Source organism: Osmia bicornis, chromosome 12 (genome assembly GCF_907164935.1).
Source record: "Osmia bicornis bicornis chromosome 12, iOsmBic2.1, whole genome shotgun sequence".
NCBI classification, from domain to species: Eukaryota; Metazoa; Arthropoda; class Insecta; order Hymenoptera; family Megachilidae; genus Osmia; species Osmia bicornis.
In genome coordinates, this window is record NC_060227.1 from 8,498,605 (window position 1) to 8,521,837 (window position 23,233).

The 23,233-nt window shown below is 38.3% G+C and overlaps 1 protein-coding gene across 8 annotated transcripts in view; it reads right to left on the reverse strand.

The window, feature by feature from the left end:
- The window catches only part of LOC114878208 (disabled homolog 2-interacting protein), a 214,863-nt gene that overhangs the window by 78,176 nt on the left and 113,454 nt on the right, over positions 1–23,233 (reverse strand). For 5 of the 8 annotated variants that reach the window (XM_046288141.1, XM_046288140.1, XM_046288139.1 and 2 more), the window contains one exon: positions 21,856–21,924. The exons of 1 other annotated variant lie outside the window; for it this stretch is intronic. In XM_046288141.1, the coding sequence (XP_046144097.1) occupies positions 21,856–21,924 (69 nt within the window). Of the gene's footprint in view, positions 1–16; positions 387–9,479; positions 9,605–14,959; positions 15,178–21,855; positions 21,925–23,233 lie in introns of those variants that run through there. 2 more of the 8 variants (XM_029191759.2, XM_029191761.2) reach the window with 2 other exon arrangements.

Here is a 23,233-nt window from a genome sequence, read left to right on the forward strand (position 1 = left end):
GGGTTAAAGGATCTACCTGATTCGAGGTCATCATGGTCAGCTCCCCGAAGACAGGAGTGAAAACTCCGCGACAATCGTCGACCTCCGGGAGAGGCGCCCTCCGTCGAGACGTTGTGCATCCTCTCGGTCGATCTTTTCACAAACTGCAACCACCCTTAACGAGGCTCCTTTCTTTACGCCCTTTTATTTCTCCCCGTCAAATAGGACCGAGGTGGAGCGAGTGGCGCGGCATTTTCTCGCGACCTGGCCACGCGATGCCAACGAGTACCGGGTTAATTAAAGGGTTAATTAACGGGTAACTACGAGTGAAGGTTAGGCACGGTGCGTGGGCGTGGGTGTAATTCGCGGACAACCTTCTGCTCGCTTCTTCTCGCTCTAGTTCACACCTGGAAAGTAAATCAAAGCTGTCCAGCGATGATGTTCAAAGGGCACGGTGCGTTCTCCAATATGGCGACACGAAAGCCGAATACTCAACGATGATTAAACCGACGATTAAATTAATTTTCTAACCATATTCCTCGTATTCATTCTCTATTATTCAATAATAAAGCGATTGTATTGAGAAATTCGTACTTGTATCAATTTTGTGTTATTTTTATTTTAGAAACTTTGTGTTGTATACTGACTTTACAATGTGCGTTATAAAACCATTACAAACTTGGAATTATACCACGGTCGACAAAAGTCAAAATTTTTCATTTCAAACGTGAAATAATAATTACCTCGGTTTGTTCTCTGACAATCTAAAATCAAATTCAACTCCATCATGAAACTTTCGAGTAGAAAAAAAAATCAACTACCAAAGCAAATTCAATTTGCTTCTCAATTCTAGAGTTTCCTAACAATGTTTCCTACCAAGAAAAAATCATTTTGATGAATAATTCTGAACTTAAACATTTATTTATTTATTCTAAAAATGAATGAAATGAATTTTAATAATTACACAGAGAGAAAAGGAAATAAAAATGTAAAAATTCCGGTGAAACCAGAAGCTGAATCTCTTCATGTTCAATCGTGTAAATACAATACAAACAACACGATTATATAATCTCGATGTCTGTTGGTCGAATTAGACCAAGCCATTAATAAACGATCCATCACTGGTTGTTACGTAACCCTTTCTCATTGTACACACACTTACACTCGTTCATTCACTCCATTTCAGCATTATGTATTCGAGCACGTTTTCGTCGAGCATCAATCAACGTTGAAGAACGCTTCTACATTTTCATTAGCGATTATTATCGTACCCCACACTTTATACCGTTTACGGTAAATCGAAAGTGTAATATAACGAAAAAAAAGAGTGTTCCCTTATGGGGGCCAGGTTACACGCAGTAATGAACATTAGGAGAAGATTCGACGTGGATCAAATGAGAAATAAATCTCTCAGACTGGTTTTTCGAACACCTTCGTTCCTGATACCAGTTATGATAATACGTTGAAAGGGTATTCGCGTGTTTCTGACAAATAAGAGAAATGACAAAATGAAATTGTGCCGTGATGTCTAAATAATTATTGTTCAATTTGAGTAAGCTTTTTTAAATGAAGAATTTTCAAGTCAGATTTTATGGCCGAAGGTTGCGTTACATAATTTTCAACATTTTTCACGTCGAAATGAACGCATTCGTTTCCACCGGGAGAAATATTAATACTTCTAGAATGTATTCGCACGTTTCACCGCTGTTAAAACATCAAACGATATTATTAGAAGTGATGTTTCACAGATTGCCGGTTCTACACCGAAATAACTTAAGTTATTGCCATTCTGAATCGATAGAGTATCAATGGTGACCTGATTCTCTAGCAAGACATAGCAATCTTAGTCGAATTATATTTTTATTAAAAAAAATATTAATCAGTGTCTAGTTTTCGTTTGACTTTGTCCCAATTTCTTATCGTATCTGACTTCGTACGACAATAAATATTTACTTTATTTTAAAAAAGTCGACTCAGCAACTGCGGTTAAAAATAAATAATTTAAAACGATTTTACACGAATGCTCGTTATTCTGAACAAACTCTGTCTAAACAAGAAATTATTCTTCCGTTCATGGAAATCGCAATCATGCGTTGTACAGCAATTATGTTGCAAGTGTTAATCGACCAAGCGTGCATTGGGCGCAAACACGATTTATTAAACATATAATTTATTCCTGTGTTGTTCGTTGGCGTGTGGGCTCACTTATGCACAGGCAGCCGTAGGTGTGCGTGGGCGTGCTGCACTTTTTGAAACAGGTCGGCTTGGTTGGATCGTAATTAAAGACCGAAAGGGAGAAGGATAAGTTTCGATTTCAACTCTCCAAGCATCGTTCCGAATAGTAAAATAATCAGTTCAAACTCTTGAAATATCGAGCGTACTTAATTTTTAGATTGGGGTTACTTCTCCTCTCCGTTGTGATTCTTCTGGAAATGAAGGAAAAGCGCGAAAATCGAAGAAAGGGGAGCCAGAAATCTTGGAACTTCGGAAGCCAGGGAAACCAACGGAGAAGAGTGAGAATCAAGAACATCGTCATTTTCACCGAGGAAGCCTGATTTCATCGCGAGTGTACCTTGTTAATAAATTCTAATTACTATGACCACAATTATAACGAGCCAAGTACCAAGTAAGTTATAACTTCCAACTAGAAATCATTAACATCCTCAAGGACTAACACCCCTCAAGGATGCTGCATAAATCGATCGTAAAGTAATTACTCAAGCAAACAAGTTTTACTCTCTTTTATCGGTCCATCGACAAGGCTGACAAGCTTCCCGACGACGATACATTTCGTGGCCTGCCCGAGCATGGTAGGCTCTGCTTTTAATAAATTCGACCGTGAAGCGTGAAAGATCCCGATTACGAACGAGTCCGATAAAATGCCACGGAAATGATATTCGTTTGAACCACCTGTTGCTCGTAAACTTCGCTTTCCATGAACCGAACGAGCCGCGCAGCGGGAAGGCGCGAGAAACACGGATTCAGCTTGCCGAGAATCGCCGTTCGTTAATTTCCCCGGCGATAATTAACGATCCGAATAATTCACAACGAATGAAATATTAATTAGGCCCCTCGAAATGTCACTTTACAGAAAAGGAAAAGCAGGAAGAGAAATATTTGTTCAAGTTTTACGAATATCGTAGTGTAGGAAAAATTTGAAAGGTTGTTAAATTAATATTCAAAATATAATAAATTTGAAAAATTCAGGAACTAAAATATGTAAACTAGTGTATTACAATTTTTCGGTGTAATTAGATTTAATTATGAGAGGTGAAGTTTCTGCTACAAGTGTTTGTTAATTAGCAAACATTTAAATACCTATATATTACAGTATCAAAGGAGGTACTGAAAGGTATTGAAAGGAATTATTATCGTGTTGTTTAAGCCACTTCCTTTGCTTCGTTGTATTATACTTTCACACAATTTGAACAGAACGTTGTGAATTCCAGTAATGAATAGATATATTTTCAAGAACTGCTCGTGGAATTCAAGAAAACGAAACTTTAATTACTTCCGTAGTTTCAGACGAGTACAACGTGCGAACATGCTCTCGTAACAAAACGCTACGAATTGAATAAACGAATTGCATAACAGTATTCGACAATAATGAATTACAAAATTTGACAGATTTTCTCATAAACTCTGATTCAACTGTTAAGGGCCAATGTTGCGTTAATGCAACATTTCATTTACAACTTCTTTTTCATTTAATTTTCATACATTTAAGTACCTACCTATAACAATACATAGAAATTGCAAGTACCTATAACAATTATTTCTTTTTAACCATAGAAATTTTTGTTATAATTAGATATTAAAATAAAATTTTTTCAAATCCTTTTTAGTACCTGATTACCTACTTGTTAATTAATAGATACATTTCAAACAGAAAATGAACAATAACTTTAGAAACCGTATGATATTTTCCTGTTTCAGTCGAAACATTAGCAGAGAAAGAACAGGGACAAAGGGAACGAACGGGTACGATAAATTTCGTGGAACTAATTAACGCTGCGAGGCGTTCGTTAGCGGCGGCAATTTAGAGCGGATCGACGCGTGCTAATTGCTATAATCGCGACTATGGTCCTGATGATCGTCGCTTTTTCGAGATCTTGCAGGAAAAATGCAGAGAAAAGTGTTTTCACGCTGAGAAATGAAACGTTTCGATCACTTTTCTTATTTGAAAATATTTCCTTCAATTTCAATTCTAACGATGTAATGTAAAAAAAAATTAAAGAGATATGCTTCATATCAAAATAAAATATAAAATAATTAAAGGTGATGATAGTGGCAAAAAATTAACAAATAAATAATTATTAAACATCAAAAATATGCTATTAATGTTTAAGTTTAATATATAAGAATATAAGTTTCTTCTGAATATTGTACTAATAGAATGAAAACATATATAATCTCTGCACCTTCTAACCTGCCAATTAACTCAAAGTTTCAAATTCTTTAAAAATCTTCACCGAATGGAAGCTGTCATTTTTGGAAAATTCTTCTATGAAGTAAAACTTAATGCCGGCTTAAATCTGTGGCAAAGCTCGTGGCCGGTTGAGTTTCGAGTTCAAAGGCCGGATTTGAGATTCTGCCGGGGATTAAAGGCTACCTCGCAGCGGACGATTATTCGCGCCGACGTTTCGTACAAGATATAGAGTCGCTTAAAATAGAGGAGGATCCAAGACTAACCAAAATGGCTTTTAGAGATAAACCGAAGCTTGCCTCCGTCGAATGATTAATGTGTTCCACGTGAAACTTACGCTTTCTGGTAAAAGATTGATAACCAGTTCGAAAAAGTTATGCCCATACATTCGCTTATCGAGTAGTTGCTTTGCACTTATGATTAATGAAAATTAATTAATTTCCTGTCGATTATTCGAAAGAGACGAGAGTGCGGTTTGTCAAGCAAGTAACTACAGGAAATAAGGGAGCGACCTTTGCACGAAAAATCTGCTTTCCACGATGCGATGAAAGCAGTATCTATTTCGTCGACACGAGCGGAAGGATACCCCTTTTGTTAGGCGTTATCCACACCGGACGTTGCGTCGCTGCTACCTGCCTGAAAGCCGTTTCCTGTGTTGCTCGATATTCCCTCTTCCTTTGCTTTCTTTCATCTTCTCGTTCAGTTTTAACCCGTACACGTAAGTACAACAGGACAAGAAAATCATCTGCCTCGAATTCGCGAGAGAAAGTTCTACTTTTCTTCTCACGAAATTCATCGTCGATGAGGACTAAAGCCGACGAATTCTGCTTTTCCGAAGAACATATGAAAAAAAGAAAAGGAACAACGGAGCAACGTCTCTGTTACACCGACTTTCCAGGTAACAGAGTTCAGAACTGTCGATTACAAACGACTGTAACGCTTTCAGCGAAAGAAGAAGAGGAAGAAGATGATGATGAAGAAGAAGGGATGGGACGAGAATACGACTGGACTCCACCACGTAATTCATACTACAATTTGTGCGTGGTCGCGAGTCAGAAAAACGCTTAATGCCCGGTTTTATGATCCGGATACGTTCAGTCTTAAAGAGAACTTGAGAAAGCGCCCAGACGATTTCATTTTCTTAGAGAAATGGAAAATTTGAATTATCCTTCGACTAACTATGAACCCACAATTACAAAGTGAAATTGAGATCAAAATTGCTTCCGAGAGAAGAATAGCCTTCAATTTTTAATTCAACCCTCGCAAAATTGCTTGGAAATTTTCTACACGATCAGGAAAATTTGGATAAAAAATTTGTTTTACCGGTAAGGTTTAATAATTTAAAACTTTGAATATTTCCATTGTTTATAATAAATATTGCTTTGTATCTGTAATTACTCTATTGCGTGATTTCTGTCACATTTCAATTTCAGATACTTCATCGAGCCAGAGTCACAGAGAAATTTCGACTTTATTGCATTCTGTCGACACGAGTAATTTCATTATGCACTTTTCAAAGCGAATTTTCAGTCGCGAGTTAGCTTTAGACAGCGAACGCTTAACTTCGTCATCGCCTTTAAATTTCATCCAAACGACTCGCTATTGAACTAGCTTTATCTCGTGCTGAAAATTGCATGAAAAGCTTAGCTGATAAAAATTTTCTATCCCTTTAACCCTTTTGTTACTTGGCCTATAGACATCCAAGTGATTTTCAGTAATTTAAAATTTTAACTTCAGCAACTCGTGTCTTTTATTCAAATTACAACAGCAATTCTACTCGAACGAGAAATCTTCAATAGCAATTCCAATGCAATACATTTTCTTTTATTGGTCCAAAAACGTCCCAAACGACGCGGCGGCTGCATTTATAGTTTATCGCCGCGGATCGAAGCGAACCGCGAGCATAGTTTGCAAGAAAGTTTTCGCGAATTCTCGACTTGGCGAGGGAAGCTCGGCTGACGGCGGAATAACAAATTAGCAAGGATATTTGGCTAGGCAGTAACGATCCGTGGAAACACGTTTATGTCGATGGAAATTTAAAATCCAGCCACTGGGTAGAAGCGATGGTTTAAGCTGCTTAAATCGAGAGCTTTCGCGAAACACGAGAGCTTTATACCCGACCGGCCGTCTTTCGCGTTGCATTTTCGCACGCTCGAACAAGGGAAGTTCGCGATGCAAATCCGCAAATGTATTCTCTTGTATTTTAATATCTCTTAACACTCGCACGCGTTAATTCGACCTCCTGATTTCGGAGGCTCGATGTTAATAAAACGTTTTCATGTTAGAGCTTTCAGTGTTGCTGCACCAAAGTACTGTGAAATTAATTATTTTCAATTAATGAATTAGTAGATTAAATATCGGAGGTAGGAATGATTCTAGTAAAATTTTTTTCAAATAAATTCCTGTACATTCTGCGAACAATTAAGGTTTTCAAACGTTGGATAAAAAGACTGTATTTAGTTCTTCCTGCGTTTTAGTTGCCTTGCAATGACTCTAATTGTCATTGCATAACGTTGTCCTAGCTTCATTGTTATCGGTAGCCTTATCGGAGGCCTCAATAAGGAGCGGCTTAAAGGCCGCAACGCCTTATGAAATAAAAAAAAAAGAAGAATACTATTCAATGGTGTTTCGTTGCTATCACGCGATCCAGTTTCAACAAATTCTGCATAATTTTCTTGAAGCTTTCATGAAAGTTCAAAATGAAGCGTACGATCGTTTCTCTCAGGCAACATTTTGCCAAGCAATTTCCGATAATTACCATCGTGATTAATCATATGCGCCAAAGGAAATATTTCAGACCTTCGGCTGGCTGAGAAAATCAGCGTTGATTGACGTGCTAATAGCTTAACCATTCGTGTAATTGTTGTTCTACTCAGTTTCGAACGTGTTCTGTTAAATTGTAGGGCAAGGTAATTGTTTCGAATCATTTCAAGTACAGTGTGTTAAACAAAAAGAGATCTAAGATTTTTTTTATAATTAGAAAAATTTTCAACACTATTCAATTATTATATTTCTAAAAATCGTCAAAGCTTGTTTCTTAAAGTTTACAAAATTTTCAAGGCTCTCAACCCTGTCAAATTGAATTTATTACAATTTTTACCACTTGGTAAATTTCTGAAATTTCTTTCGAATTTCACCTCGAATCAAGACCGGAACGATTGGTAACGAAATATTGATTGAATTGCTTGAAAATTACCAAGAGACTGTCGAATTCCCATGACTATCGGCACTCGTGTTTCTCCAGAGAATACCTGGAGGGTGCTATTCTTGGTGCCCGCGATCGTGATACGCGTTAACAGGCCACAACATTGTGCCAGGACGACTAACGACTCGCGAGTAATTGGTCAGTCGCTCGAAACGGCTACGATAATGCGAGAACAAGTTTAATGGGGTAAGTGGCTCGCAACCCATGGATAAAGCCATTAACAATTAAACGAGTAACCCGTGTCTTTCGACGACGTCTGTGAAACTGATCCTCTCCTACCATTCTTCGCATTACATCGGCTTTTTCATAAATTTTCACGAAGAAATTATTCGGGTGTCCGGAATCAAGTTTATAAAATTAATTGTAATAATTGTTGTTCTAATGAAAATTAGATTTCTTTTTAATTTTGCTTTTAACAATTTTATTATAGTATCCACCTTAATTAAGGTGTACAAAAACAGTCCTAATTAGAATATCTAGAGTTAGATAACACACAGTTGAACCGAGGCATCGTACAGTGTTATCTAATATTCTATCAAGTATAATTTTCAATCAATTACCTAACCGCGTTCGATCAGTCTGTACCAATTGCCATTGTGAAACAGAACGTTACGTCCGTATTTTCTTTCTTTTATTTACTATTTCTGTTATGTAACGCGTGAGCAGAAACCAAAGAATGACCTAAAAATAAACGAGACTAATCCTTCCATTTACTGCTTGGAATTATTTCAATGCAATCTTCAGGATATTCAGAATCTCCCCTCCTCTTTCGTTTTTTCATCGTTTAAAAGTCCTTCATCAGAGGTAATCTGTTTTCACTGAGAGAAAAGGGAAACGAGGAAAGTCACAGGACGCATCGTAAGTACTGCAAATGAACCGCTCAGTCGAGACTCGTAACAATTAATGTCCCTCGAGAAATTTTAATCGAGCTTTCTTTCATTTAACTTTATGCGCGGATGCGTTCAACGTGCACGTTGAAGGAAGAAAGTTTCACGACGATAAAAAAACTTCTCCAAATGAGATTTTTCAATGATCATTACCATTAAAAAAATGGTACACTTCTTGAATATTGAATATAATAAAAAAAGAAATCAATTAATCAATTAATCCATTCCGATGCACTTATCACACTTAATACACCAATCATTTCCACTAATTAACAATCTCTCTGTTAGTAATGAAAATCAAATCATTCACACAGGACAACGTAATCTTTGAAAGTCAAGCAGAAATAATCACTGCACAGAATGTTTGGATTAAATAACGAGTTAACAGATCTCGATGTTAATTAAATCACATCCAGCTATCTATTACCAACCCGACGATATTGATCTAAACTGGCTGTCGTTAAATTTTAGTTGCAACATAAAAGCACGCATCACGAAAGCCAACAATTCTCTTGTAAATTAATTCATTAACGATGCAAAAGTTAACTACGCGTTTCTCTTATATATATATGAATATTTTAAAACAATCACTCGTTTAAAATAACATTCACGACAAAATGCAATCCAACTTCGTTTCGAAACTTGAAACATCCTCCAGGATCAATCACAATTTCCAAAATCAACCCCAAAATTCACTCAGAAAAAAATCTTTGAGAAATATATCTTTCAGTTAATAAACGAATAAATGAATGTTTTACAGAAAAAAGATATATTAAATATGAGTATGATTGTTACGATAAAATAATTTCTATAAAAGGTTCTTTGATAACGTGAGAATTAATTTAGTTGAAAGTGAGAAATTATCGAAAGAAAAAAAAAAAAAGATTCGCGAAGCATCCTGGTTGGTTGTTGGAATTTCACCGCGGGTAATCGGCGCCGTGTCGCTCGGAGAACGCTCGCAATTAGAAAATGCAAAATTTACCTCGGTCGAAGAGGGCAGCCTTGCCAAGGAGCCGTTTCGAAGCCAGGGATCCTTGCCGGCGGCGTTTCACGTCACCGGATACTATTTTGCGTTTCCCCGAAGGTGTACAGCCGCTTTGGAGCATGCTGCGAGGATCGTGTACGCAAAGTTTCATTTTAATGTCGATTACCAACCGAAGGACGGCTCTTAGAATCAGAGCGGTGACAAAAGGGTTCGTGCAAGCTCCTCGAACGGAAACGTACCGGTTCTGCGCTCGATAAGACCGGAAGTGCTCGAAATATTTCATATTAATGAAACAAAATTGTTTTATTTTCTTACGATCGAAATTTTGGTCCATTTATAATAATGTTAAATTAACCGCAAGGTTCTAGGAATTCAATTAAATTATATTGTAGGTAAAGTTTTAACGATAGTTCCACCTAAAATACCTCGCTTGATATTTTTTACACAAAAATTCTTTCAAGGATCAAACCAAGAACATCCATTTCACTCTACTGGTATAACAAGTGAGAATCGAAAATTTAGCTCCGAATAGCGTGACCCGATCGGATCGAGAGGATAGAAACTCGCAAAAGCAGAGAAGAGATCCAACATCCGACCACCATCCATCTCTGCTTCGACCTTTCACAACGAAGCAAACACTAGATATATACGTTCTCGAGGAACGAGTTCACAAATCCTGTAAACTCGACGAGTAATCGCTTTCCTGTCTCGCTATCATTTCATCCAACAATTTTTAACCGGAGAATGATTGAGAAAATTCTGCCCGAAGTCGGTCTACCAAACATGGTAGATCGTTACGATGAATAATCCCAGGCTAAATTAAATTTTCTTAATTCTTGGACAGTGAATCAATTATTAAATTTCATATTCAGTTATTAAATTTGTGGTATCGGTCACTAGTAACCACAATTACACTCGACCTATTAATTACATAGGTACTTGTTAAAGCTAAAATCAATAAACTATGTCGTTGGATATAATGAGAGGAACGATTCGTGACTGAAATTCCGCAAGTCGAAAGTTTTGCACCTGCTGGCCATGAAACAGCCTGCTCGGAAAAGGTGTGGGCTCTGCGGAGGGTTTAGAAAAGGAAAAAAAAGAAAGAAAGGTGCAGTTCTGAATACCAGGTGCAAGGGTACGAACGTAACTGCTCGTTGGTTTTTACTTATCGGACACTCGGTGGGTGTCTGCGATCTCGAGGAGCCCTGGCATAAGGGGTCTATTTTGGTACGCGCTACGAGACAGACGAAAATGAAAGTCGACGGCCGTGCGGGGGTGGTTACCGTGATTCAGGAGATCTCAGTGGAAAATTCAACCGATTTCATTGTCATTTTAATGTGAATGGATTTGCGATACATTCAGTGTCACATAAGAAACAATAAATGAATTAAAAATATTACAAATTAATTTTTCACTATCATGCTTTAATTTGCTATTCCGAACTCTATTTTCATTTTCTAATTAAATTGGTAATGTAGCTCATTGAATTTTTTAATAAATTAAAGCCTTGATACATGAAACACTCTTTGAAGTAAATAAATTCTTCCTACCCATTTCTTTTTTTTTCTTATTTATTTTGAAAAAAAGTATAGCCTTATTTCAGCAGTCATTTGTTAACAGAGATTTTAATGAGCTTCATCAATGAATTTATAACTATTTGTAAATTTATTTTTCAAGATATTACCTGATATCTCTAAATAGAATAAGCAGAATAGATTCAATGGAATCGAACATATAAATAGAAAACACTTTCACGAACTTATCTTACATCCTGATGAACGTCTCGTAATCAGATTCTCCGTGTAATTAATCATACCGTTCGATGAGACACCGGTAACCCGACTCTCAAAACGAAGCAACGATACCGTGCAATGCGAAACGGAGCTGTCTATTTCTGAACTGGATGGCACAACGCGAAACTATTCGAATTGAAACAAAACAACAACAGAAATTCAAATTAGAACCCGAAGAAGATCAAACGAGACCATAGCAAAGCTGCCGCGAATTCTTAATTAAATCGGACATCAGTTTCTGCTAACATATGCCCCGTTTAATCTGGAGAATTAAGAAAGACTGATTTAAATTATCGTATACAATTAGAATCCATTGCATAATTTAAGGGTAAGAATTTGTTTAATCCCTTTTATGATTGAACGCGTTAAATCAACACATAATTCAACAAGCTGAACTTTAATTGTAAGATGAATTCATGACATAAAAGTAACACAAAATTAAACTTACGATGCATCAATTTAAAGCCTAAGGTTTGACAAAAATTATTACATAAATGCTTTACCAATATTTTGAATACAAATGAAATAATTGAACATTGAACATTCACTGATGGATAAATTGATTGATCCACTCCAACAAGAAATTAATCAATTTACAGTAAGAATATCCATAAAACCTTTATACAGCAATTTTCATTAAACCTTAGGCTGCAAGTTGATATGCCATAATTGACATTTCGCGATACTTTTATGTCATGAAATTTCTGAAGTGTAACGGCACTTGCCTAGCTACTTCAGAAAGGAAGGGTTTAAACGGCCACGTGAAAGCAGAGGGACATCCACGCCACATCCCAGGCCTACAATGATAAATTACGCGTCGTAAATACGAAGTAAAGTAGGTCTCGCGACTCCACTCGAATACAAGTGAAACAAGAAACACGGCAGCCCTGCCGAAGCAAAGCCTACGAAACCTTTCCTTTCCACCAAACCGCCTAATCATTCACGTTGCAAAACAGGTGCGAGGTTGCGCGACCGCGATATCCTTTTATCTTTTCTAACAGCGATATAAACTCGTCCCTCTTCCTGAACCAGTTAATTTGTCCGTGTATACCGGATGTTCGTACATACTGAGAGACACGCTTCAATATGATGACTTTTCGAGTTCGTCGTTCGAGTTATCGGTCCACCAGTATTCCGGAAACGGAATGGATAAAGTTTAAGAACTTTATTGAAGAGATTTAATTAGCGGTCATTTAATCGAGATAACGTAGATAATTGGATTTTAATTAACAAATATATAATATCTTTATTAGAGATGATAATCTTTGATGAAATGCGAATTAGTATCACTTGATGATAAATAATTGCATAAAACTGCAATTTCTTCGTGATACCATTTATTCGATCGATGATCGATTGTTAATCAAAGGGGTACGAATACCTTTTGGAGTAGAACGAAAAGTAGAATTGTTAAGGATGGATCCACGTAGGACTCGAGCAAGAAACCCTCGAGCTAGTGGTAAAAATCAGACGAGCCCTTAAAACGAGCCCACCAAGAGGAACCCATTCGGTGACCAAATACGGAAAGGGGGCGAAACGATAAAGAATAACTGGTTTTCACTTTCATACGCGGCGGCGACGAAGTTCGGACAGAAAATATGGTCGGGCCGATACCCTGGTGGAAAGATTGTCTAACAAAAACGTCAAGGCTTCTTTGCGGTATACGTGACTCGTTGCGACTACTTGCTATTCTCTCTCTTTTTGCACGTCAAATCGTCCATCTGTCTACGATACAAACGACAACTTTGCGTTAAAAACAACATTCTTCGGGAATAACACTGAAGTAATTAGATAAGGGTCAGGGGGGGTTCTGCTTCAATATGAAAAATGAATTCTCCAAGAGAAATTATTGGAATAATTAAAAAAATATTCATCAGCTAATAGAATTGCAGCTCAAAAGAAATAAATATTTTGAAATCCAATATGCAGTGTTCTTATTTGATTAAACTTTATGATAAGATCCAAGAAAAATTATTAGAATAATTAAAAAAATATTCATCAGCTAATAGAATTGAAGCTCAATAGAAATAAATATTTCGAAATCCAATATGCAGTGTTCTTATTTGATTAAACCTTAACACTAGAACTACCGAAGGGATCAAAATGACTGGTTTTCAGTTTCTTATTTTAAATTAGAAATTTTATCGAGGTAACCTTGTTGAAATGTATGTTGGTTGTTATTGAGCTAAAGAATGAATGTATTTATTAAATTATGTTTTTAGTAATCTACATTATTTTCAACATAAAAATAACTGTACATCAAACGTCGGTAGTTCTAGTGTTAAATACTATGGTAAGGTCAGATTGAACCCTTTCTAAATTAGACCTATGATTACTCCACTCAAAATAATAAAATACCAATAATCTCTGTAAATGACTGTCAGGTTGCATCAGTTTTCGTTCTGCTTCGAAGATACGCCTTTTAGACATGGTTTATCAGTTACAGTTAGGTTTTCTTTTATTCATGAACTAATGTAACTTGAAAAAACCGTCTCGGCTTTAAAATTTTTTACTACGAATCGTGACTCATTTGATTTCAGTGCTTGTAACGATTCGTGAGGTGAATGTTAACGAGTATTGAACATAGAAAACGGTTTGTATAGCAATTACCAATCGTTTACAATAATTTACAAATGCGTTGAAAGAACTACAAACTCTATCGAATGAATATTTGTAATTTCATTCTAACTATATTTAATTTTGAAAATGAAATTTCTGCTATTCGTTTACATCTCTGGCTCATTCTGATTTCTGTTTGAGTTCGTAACGATTCGTGTTACGAATAATAAGAAGCCGGCAAAATAGTTTACTCAATCGTTAAAAATTTCACCGAAAATTGATGTTTTGATATTGACCACGAATATTTACATGCAACTTTGATCATTTTCTAAAATAATCTAGAATATTTTAATCAATTCATACGGTAGTTTCTCTAGAATAATTTTTTGAAACTACCGTTCATGTCACAGTCCCAAAGGTATACGATCTTTGATTGTTGATACATTACTGACTTATCGAAGCAACGTAAGACAAACCTACTTATATACTATACAAAATAAAAACCATCACATTCTACCGTTAAAACAATATCATACCTATCCATGAAACACGTTCCAGTGTAAACTACGAGACACTTTGTCTCCGGATAGAAGTAAACATTACTTTACTACCTAGAACCTTGTCGCACCGCGGATCAAAATATTCGAAAAACAGCGACGCGATAACGCGTCACAACAATACCGTTCTCCTTGCACGCGAACCAAATATGTATGTATTTCGAGCACCTAAGCCGTATCCAAAAGACTTACTTTGATAATTGTTACAAGGTAGTCGAAAAGTTGAGCCAAAAATCGTGGCGGACATTAAGCTCCGATTCAGAAGGCCGCGTCGAGCATCTTCGCGTCAAAAAAGACGCACGCGTTCGAATCCCTTTTGTCTGTTTCCACGGCACACCTCCGCTGTCCCTTCCCCCACCCTTCGCCGTGATCGGTCGCGTTAAACACACCAGTCGGCACCCACGAAATCTAATCTGCCTAATCTACGTTTCGATATCGTTTCGAGCGGTCTCGGGGCATAGATATTACACGAGACAACATCGTCGCGTTTTCAACGCGATACACGAACCCGATTGTCACCGTTCCGATTTCAATCGAGTCGCGCGCCAGCGCGGCTGTGATACGTTACCGGTTTCTCTTTCCTCGTACGCACGCCACGGCATCCAATCCACCTCTAGCTGTTGCACTCCCGGCACATACGCTATTTTTTTCCACTGAATTTTTAAACCGCCACACTTGTTTCACGCGCGAAGAAATACGGTTACCCGCACGGTAAGCACTCGAACACGAACTGACTGCTCCTCGATCGTTTCGTACCGTCGCACAGGAACATTGGAACTGGACTGCACGCCCGAATCCCCGCTCGGGGAACTTCGGAGGTGGAACTTAGTTCGAACCGACGACGCGCCTGCGCATCTGGCGCCACGGTCGACCGAACCATACCGCGAACATGGATCAGCTGATTTTTGACGTACACTTCCAGGAAGTGAAGATTTCGAATGATCATTGAGATATAATTTTATTCATTTTGGGTATACTTCCGAAAAGCCCCATCACCCCAGGACAACCAAACTTCGGATCTATAGTAATTGAGGGACGAGAAATCGAATGAGACCATTTTCAGAACTGGCAAATAAACCGTTCTTAGGGTTAGGGTTAGGGTTAGGGTTAGGTTAGTCATTTTGCGCAAAAGTGCATTCTTTTCGAGATAATAGGAAGGTCCAACACTTTTCGAATACTCTGTATGAAACATTCGGCCTGAAAATCAGACTGTGAGGTAGTGGGGCTGCGCAATCGCGGGTGTACTTCGAAAGGCCCCATCACCCCAGGACAACCAAACTTCGGATTTATAGTAATTGAGGGACGAGAAATCGAATGAGACCATTTTCAGAACTGGCAAATAAACCGTTCTCGAGATATACATTATATTCTAAAAGTGCGGAAACCTCCTATTATCTTGATAAGAACGCATTTCCACGCAAAATGACTAACCCTAACCTTAACCCTAACCCTAACCCTAACCCTAACCCTAACCCTAACCCTAACCTAGGTTAGGTTAGTCATTTCCCGTGAAAATGCGTTCTTATCGAGGTAATAAGGGGTTTCCGCACTTTTAGAATACCCTGTATATCCCGAGAACGGTTTATTTGCCAGTTCTGAAAATGGTCTCATTCGACTTCTCGTCCCTCAATTACTATAAATCCGAAGTTTGGTTGTCCTGGGGTGATGGGGCCTTTCGGAAGTTTCCCCTTTATTTTCATTATGTAATAGAGGAGTATCCTAAAATTAATTGTAGCCTCGATAAGTTGTAAGAAATCGCTATATAATATCGCTATTGCTAGACACATATGGTGCGTCATTCGTTATCTGATCTTGGTCCTCTTATCAAGCCTACTCTGTATATCATAAATTATACCTTATATGGTATAAAATCTTCTCGATCCAGTAAGAGAACACAAAAGGCCACGAATAAACCATCCTCTATAATTGAATAATCACTGTACCGAAGAAATCCCCTTTCATAAAGCACCGATCAATGCATCGCTAAAGAAGAAACTTGGCATGAAACATCAAAGATCAATTAAGTGGCTCTTCTGCTGAGAAGCGATGAAACTGGTGCATCGAATAAATTGCCTTCTAGGAGGTCTTGGCACACGTCCGACCCGGCCTGCATATATGTCGTACAGGTGATCCTGCATCCCGGCGTTTCGCACGGTAACGTGCAAAATAAAACGATGGAAAAATTCACACGCTCCGTCTGAGCGTGTTCGGGACGGGAAATTATAACTTTACGCCGAGGAAACGATAGCCGTTTTTCGTTGGGAAACTCCTCTCGAGTCGAGGAGGCTCCGTAACTCGTCGACGACATAAACTGGCGCGCGCCAAGTCGTCTGCTCGACGAGACAACCACGAAGAGGAGAGCCAAAAAAACACCAACAGCACCAGGATTTCATAGGAAAAAGGGGAGCAGTCGTAATGTCGGTGCAAGAGTGAGAGAAACAGAGGGAAAGAGTAAAAAAGGGTGGCACGAGCGTATCGTTTTGTTTCTCAGCTGGAGGCTTCCATGGACCCCATGGAAGGAACCTAGGTCGTTCATGAAAATATCAGCCACTGTGGAAAATTGTCTCTACACGTGAAAATTAAAAATTTCAAACTACTCGTTGAAATTATCTTGTCAGAAGGAAAATAATTAAATACACGCGCATCGACGACGATCCACATTTGGCGGATTAAATATCATAATTAAACTTGGCCTTGCTGAATGCTGGAGGGAATTTCAAATTACTACGGGAAAATTGAGTGTCCTACGTGATGAGTAATAATACCGTTAAAAGCGGTTAATGACAGTATCCTTTCATAAAGTCTAATTAAATTACCTACACTCTACGTGTAGCCATATTTTATGTTACACGTACAGATAAAATTTTATTAGCACTTCAGAGAATGAAAAAAATCAATCCTATCAAATAAACTGTGTAAATGAAATAAATAGGAACACCCTTTTCCCTTACATTTTACTGCAATTATGTTGTTGAATATTAAAAGGCGAACTGATAACACAAAAGTATCACAAAACCGCACTTACGTTATATGAATTCACAGTTTAAATCCTAATAAAAATGACTGGATAAATGCTGCATCAAATTTTTTTGCTACAAAATTGTTTGTTACCAGTTGAAGGAAAGAATAAAATTTGTTATACTTTCATATCTCTTTTCTTTTATTTTTTATTTTAAATAAAACCAACGCTCACCGAAACCGCAATTCACTTGAAAACTTCGTTTTCAATATCTTCTCTTTTTCCCATCAAACTGAAAAACGGAAGAAAATGACAGGGGGCGTCATTGCAAATTCAAACGAACTTCAAAAAGCCGCAGAAATAGAACAGCGGTTGGAGCGCTTTGAAAACCGCCACGCTTGCGTCTCTTTTCTTCCCTTCGCGCAAAAAGCATCGCAAAAGCAAAAAGGCCGATCGATTTGCGCACAGCGCGGTGAAGAAACAAAACAGCCACAAGTACGCTAGGTGAATCGCGTCGAACCGTCTGATAAATGATAGGAAGAGCGCGAGAGGGAACGAAGCGTTCTCGAACTTGTTCAATTTCTTCGGAAATTGCAGCACCGATCTTCTCGCTAGAATAATGGAGGGTACGCGGGATAAATATGCTCGCTTCGTGACGATGGCTGCTCGCAAGGACGTGTTTCGGATGGAGGAAAGAGTTTTCCTCGAAACGGAGCGGCGGCATGGCGCGACGGACACTTACGACTTTGACACGGAACACGCGGAGCGGATTCGGCGAGGGTTGGAGATTTGCACGCTTTTCTCGTCGCGTTTCAAACTCCTCGTGCTTTTATTCTCGAAGGGACATAGATGGGAGACGAAGGAAAAAAGCGAAACTTCTTGAAGGCTTTCACGATTGCTTGTTCTTCGTGCTGTAACCGAATATCCATCGAAAGGAACGAGTTGGTTTACTTGAAACGGATCCCTAAATGCGAATAAGTTGAGCGAAGAAAGATTCTCGTTTAGAAAGTTGAAAAATTTCCAAAGAATATGTAAGAATATTTAATAGAATAAAATAATAAAATTTAAACAAATCTCTCAAATATTTCCTTTGATATTGAAGAATTGTTTATCTGTGAATTTTCTGATATCAAGGACACGGGTTTACGTAAATTTTCTTCATCGAGTGTAAAATAAAATCAATCCAGCAAAAGCGTCCTCGATTTTTATGATCTGCATAATAAAGCCGGTGTCCTTGTCGAAGTGTATTACTCACAATCGTAGAACGACGTACAGTGAAGTCATGAATTTAGTATCCATCTTAATAATAATAATAATAATGAATATTGTCGACGAAGAAATTCGCGCACTTATTTAACAAGGATAAATAGAAACGTGTGTAATTAACCGAGACTAGGTCCACGATTAGACGCCATTTTCTGCAGACTCAGGGTTCGTTGTTACCGTAACGAGGTTCCTTATTATTCCACCCTAAGTGCTCTCTTCCTGCTGGTCCGTCATTGCTTCAGCACTTGACCCGTTGACACCTACGAAATTACCTTCGCGTTTCATGTCCCCACGGCCGAAAGCCAAATGGAACAACAAGTTGGAAACTCGATAGGGGAAACGCGGCTTCCTCGCGAATGGAGTAACACGAACGAGAATCGTGATCAAAAGCGACCAAGACGATGCGAGACGTATTAAGACGGCAACCTAGTAGATGATGTATAATACTTAACGTTTCAAAAGTTTAATCACGTTTCAACCAGGCTACCTCTGTGTTTCCTTCTTAATGGCATTTAACTTTTACACCTTCTTTGAGCAAAACTTTCTTTTCTACAAATTCAACAGAAATTCTCGAATTAATTTAAACAGGTTCACTTACCGGTGCTGTGGATTTGTACGTATCAATTTTTCTACAGCACCGAACAGAGTAGGCTTCTGTTGGAAAAATTGCGATAGGGGGAGGCAGAAATGTAGAGGATTTCCACACCTACATCGACATTTTCCTTATGGTCGCCTAAGGGGTGGGATAGAATGCCAGGAAGGGGAAACCTATGGCGAAGGTTAAGGACCTGGCAACCCCTGGGAACTAAGGGGTAGAGCTGGAAATTCGGAGTCCCCGGGAAACCTATGGCGAAGACCGAGAACCCGACAATCCTGGGAACCTAGCGGGAGAACCGGCATTTCAGAAACCCGGTTAGGCCTACGGCGAGAGCCAGGAACCTCAGAACCCAGGGAAACCTCCAGAGGAGGAGGAAATCCGAGACATCGCGATCGGGATGAATGAAAGGGTTATCGGAACGGCTTCCAACATTCGCGAGCTACGAAGACGGATTCCTAAGCGGTTACAAACATCCAGGAACCTCGCGATCCATGGATCGTTCTCGTAACAGATGCTCTAGGAAATACGCGAGGAAACAGGCGTTTCCAAAACGCGCAGCTCGCGTGGCGACCTACATACGCGCACGCGTGCTGCCCCGATGCACTTCTGCGCCCGCATGTTCACGAACGACGACACGTCGCGTCGCCGCGTAACTTTGGCGCATTAACCTGGCTACCCGCCATGCCGCGTCATAAATACGGGTTAACGATGCTCATCGCTTGCGATAATCTCACCGAGCAAACTGTATTCCAAAGAGTTGCAAACTTGGCCGAAATCGGGCCCATTAGAATCAAGCGTCAAGCGTGATCTCTGATAGCGAAATAACAGCTCTTCGTCTGCTCTGATGGGATTAAATGAGTTTTTATACTCGACTATCTACCTTGAACTGCTGATACGTCGAGACCAGATGAAACTCGATTTGTTCAGAAAAGAGGATTCAAAGGAAGAAACTTGTTCTACCAGATTCTACGGACGACGCGTTAATCTTTCACGATCGAATTAATTTTTTTTTTTTTCAACAATTTGTGGTTGATCGTCGCGTCACATCATTAATGGATGCTAAATATAAATTAACCGCGTGTGTCTTTTTAGAGAAAAATAAAGAAATCTTATGTAGGACTTATGTACGTGTTTCGTCGCACCACGAATAGAAATAAGTTTTGGAATAAATAAATTATTGGAAGATATAAGTTTGGAAATTTTTGTAAACCTCACTGAAGGATATTAAAAAATTGCCGTAATAAGCAGTTGATACCATGCTCTGATTGATGCAACGAGGCAAGACCACTGAAGTAATGATAGAAAATTGAAAGAACGTTCGGTAAATTCAATATCAGTTTATCCGATCAAGTTGATCGTTTAATATTATCAAGGATAAGAATAAAGAGAGAAGTGGACGACTTTGAGGCATACTTAAAAAGAGAGATACGAGTTGTTGGCGGTTGCGTGTCGAGCGTGCAGCAACGGAAACACGCTGCTCGGCAAACAGCAGCTGCGAGCGGAATCGCGGCCGCATATGCGCCTATTTGAATAATTAAGCAACAGCCTTACGCAAATCAGTCGAGCCGCTGCAGAAACGAGGGAAACCGAAGCAATCGGGAGACCCAATTGTTCGAAGCAGCGAACTATCCGATCAATAGACTGCTCGTAGTTCGTGTCGTTGATTATTGCACAATTTTGAAAGAGATACGATCGAGGCTTGTAGCATTTCAAATTGGCCATTTTTTTAAATTTCACGGTCACAGTCACGGGTATTTGTAACTATGTACCATACACGTAATTTTTCGCGTCGATATTTTGTATTCTATTTCTATTCATTGTGCTATGTAATAATTATAATTTAAAAATTGGCACTCCACACTTTAGATTGAAAGAGCCAATGATTCTATCAAATATTTGCAACCACGTGTGTTAAATTATTTTAAAATAATCATTGATATTTTTAGTATACAATAATTTTGATACCAATATTGGCACCGCCAAATGACAATTTCAACAACAGCTTAATTAAGTGAAAATCGGCACCCCACATTCAAGATTGCAAGAGCCATTGATTCTATCAAATATTTACACCCCCGTATGTTAAATTATTTTAAAATAATCATTGATATTTTTAGTATACAATAATTTTGATACCAATATTGGCACCTACAAATAACGATTTCAACAGTAGCCTAATTATTTTGATTTTAATTAAACAGTTCAGAAAACTTCGTTCAATGTTCGAGTAAATGTTTTGTTTTATCCATCTCACGAAGGGAGAAGTTTCTCTGAAGCACGAAGATTCGTTAGTAACTTGCAATCATTCGATTTCCTCGCAAGAAACATCGCTTCCGGTTTGCCGCTCTGAAAACCGGTCGTTGTTTGTTAGGAAACTTTAACGAACAAAAAGTGCATCCAATATGCACCACGATTGTTTCGAGGTACTTTTGTTCTCTTCCACAGACCGGTTACTTCAACCTGATGCCGTTTACAAAGGCCCGACGCAAATTAGTCGCGATTATTAGCCTCGTCGCATAATTACCGAGGACAATTCTCGATTCTTATCACGGACTATCGATTACTTTCCCCGAGATTGTTAGCTGAAATTATTGTACAGTATCGAGCAAAGTACCAACTGATTAATTGTTCATATTATTACCTTCATTATTCTGTTCCACCATCATTTCTGGCGGAAATCCTCTTGGCAAGGACAAAGACTTTAACTCACCTGTAACAAAAGAAAATAGATCATGGTTAGTAAAATTTATTTTTCTTCTTTTACAATACAAAATTAAAATTATAAAACTTCTTATGTGATTATAGAAGGTTTATCAATAGGTATAAGGTCAAATTAATGTGTATTAACTTGTTGATATTACTGCTATAGTATTATCGACGATATATACTGTTGCTCGATACAATCTTCAAGTATCAATCTGATAACCACCGATACTGACCCTCGAATTCTCCCCTTGAATGAGTCGACAATCGAAAGAGTGGAGGCCGAAATTAATGAAAGCGTTTCCATTGAACCCTCCTCGGGTCAAGTGCATGATACTCTATCGAGTGACCGTTCGAACAAGGCCAATCCAGCCAATTAAACCAATTTCGACACCCCTCTGACTGGTCCAGGTACAGAATCGTACGAAAATCGTTCGACCATGATGCATTTCTTAACTCCACGTTATATAGATTTTGTACCTGCCCATCGATAACAGAGTATTTCTTTAAAGAAAGGCTGTAGAATCATCCGAAAATATATTTTTATTTTATTAAAATAAGAGATAAATATTTCTCGTTTTTGGACACAAGACCGCGCGTGTGAACGATGCAACTGCACGCCGCGCCGCGCCGCGCCGGTGCAACAGAGTTGCATGGAATAATTGCACCGCTCCGATGACCCTGATCTTTATCGCGAGCGATCGCATAATTTGCGCTTTTCATCATGAACAATTAAGCAGCCTTCCGTCACCTTGGTACAAAAACGGAGGACTTTGTAACTAATTACACTTGGATACTGTTATTATTTCGTTAGTGATTGAAAAAGGAACAAAGGTTAGTTGCATCACGGATTAATGGAACCGCTATCGCATCGGTGCATCGGATGCAGCTTGATTGCATGCCTTTAGTTATTACGGACGATCAAATCAGTCCTTTGTAATGTTGGGTTACTAGTCTAGAATTTATTTCAGTAGATCTTGTATAAAGAACCTGGATGAAAATAACATAATTATAGTGATCTGATACTCTTCTAAAATAATTATCGTAGTAAGTATGTATAATTGATTGTGAAAGAATTATTTTATTTAAATGCTGTTTTATAGAATTTTCTTTGGACTTTTAAAGAGAACAATATAAATATAATTTATATATTCACGAGGCTACGAAAACTCCCGTGTGCTGAATAATTTTTGTTAAAAATAAACGTCGGTTTAAAGGAACTTTAGAAAATGTTGAAAGAAGAAAACATCGCGCGGGTAAAGTGGCAACGATCAAGTATTCCAGAGAATAGGAAAGGTTTAAATGGGTGGTGGCTG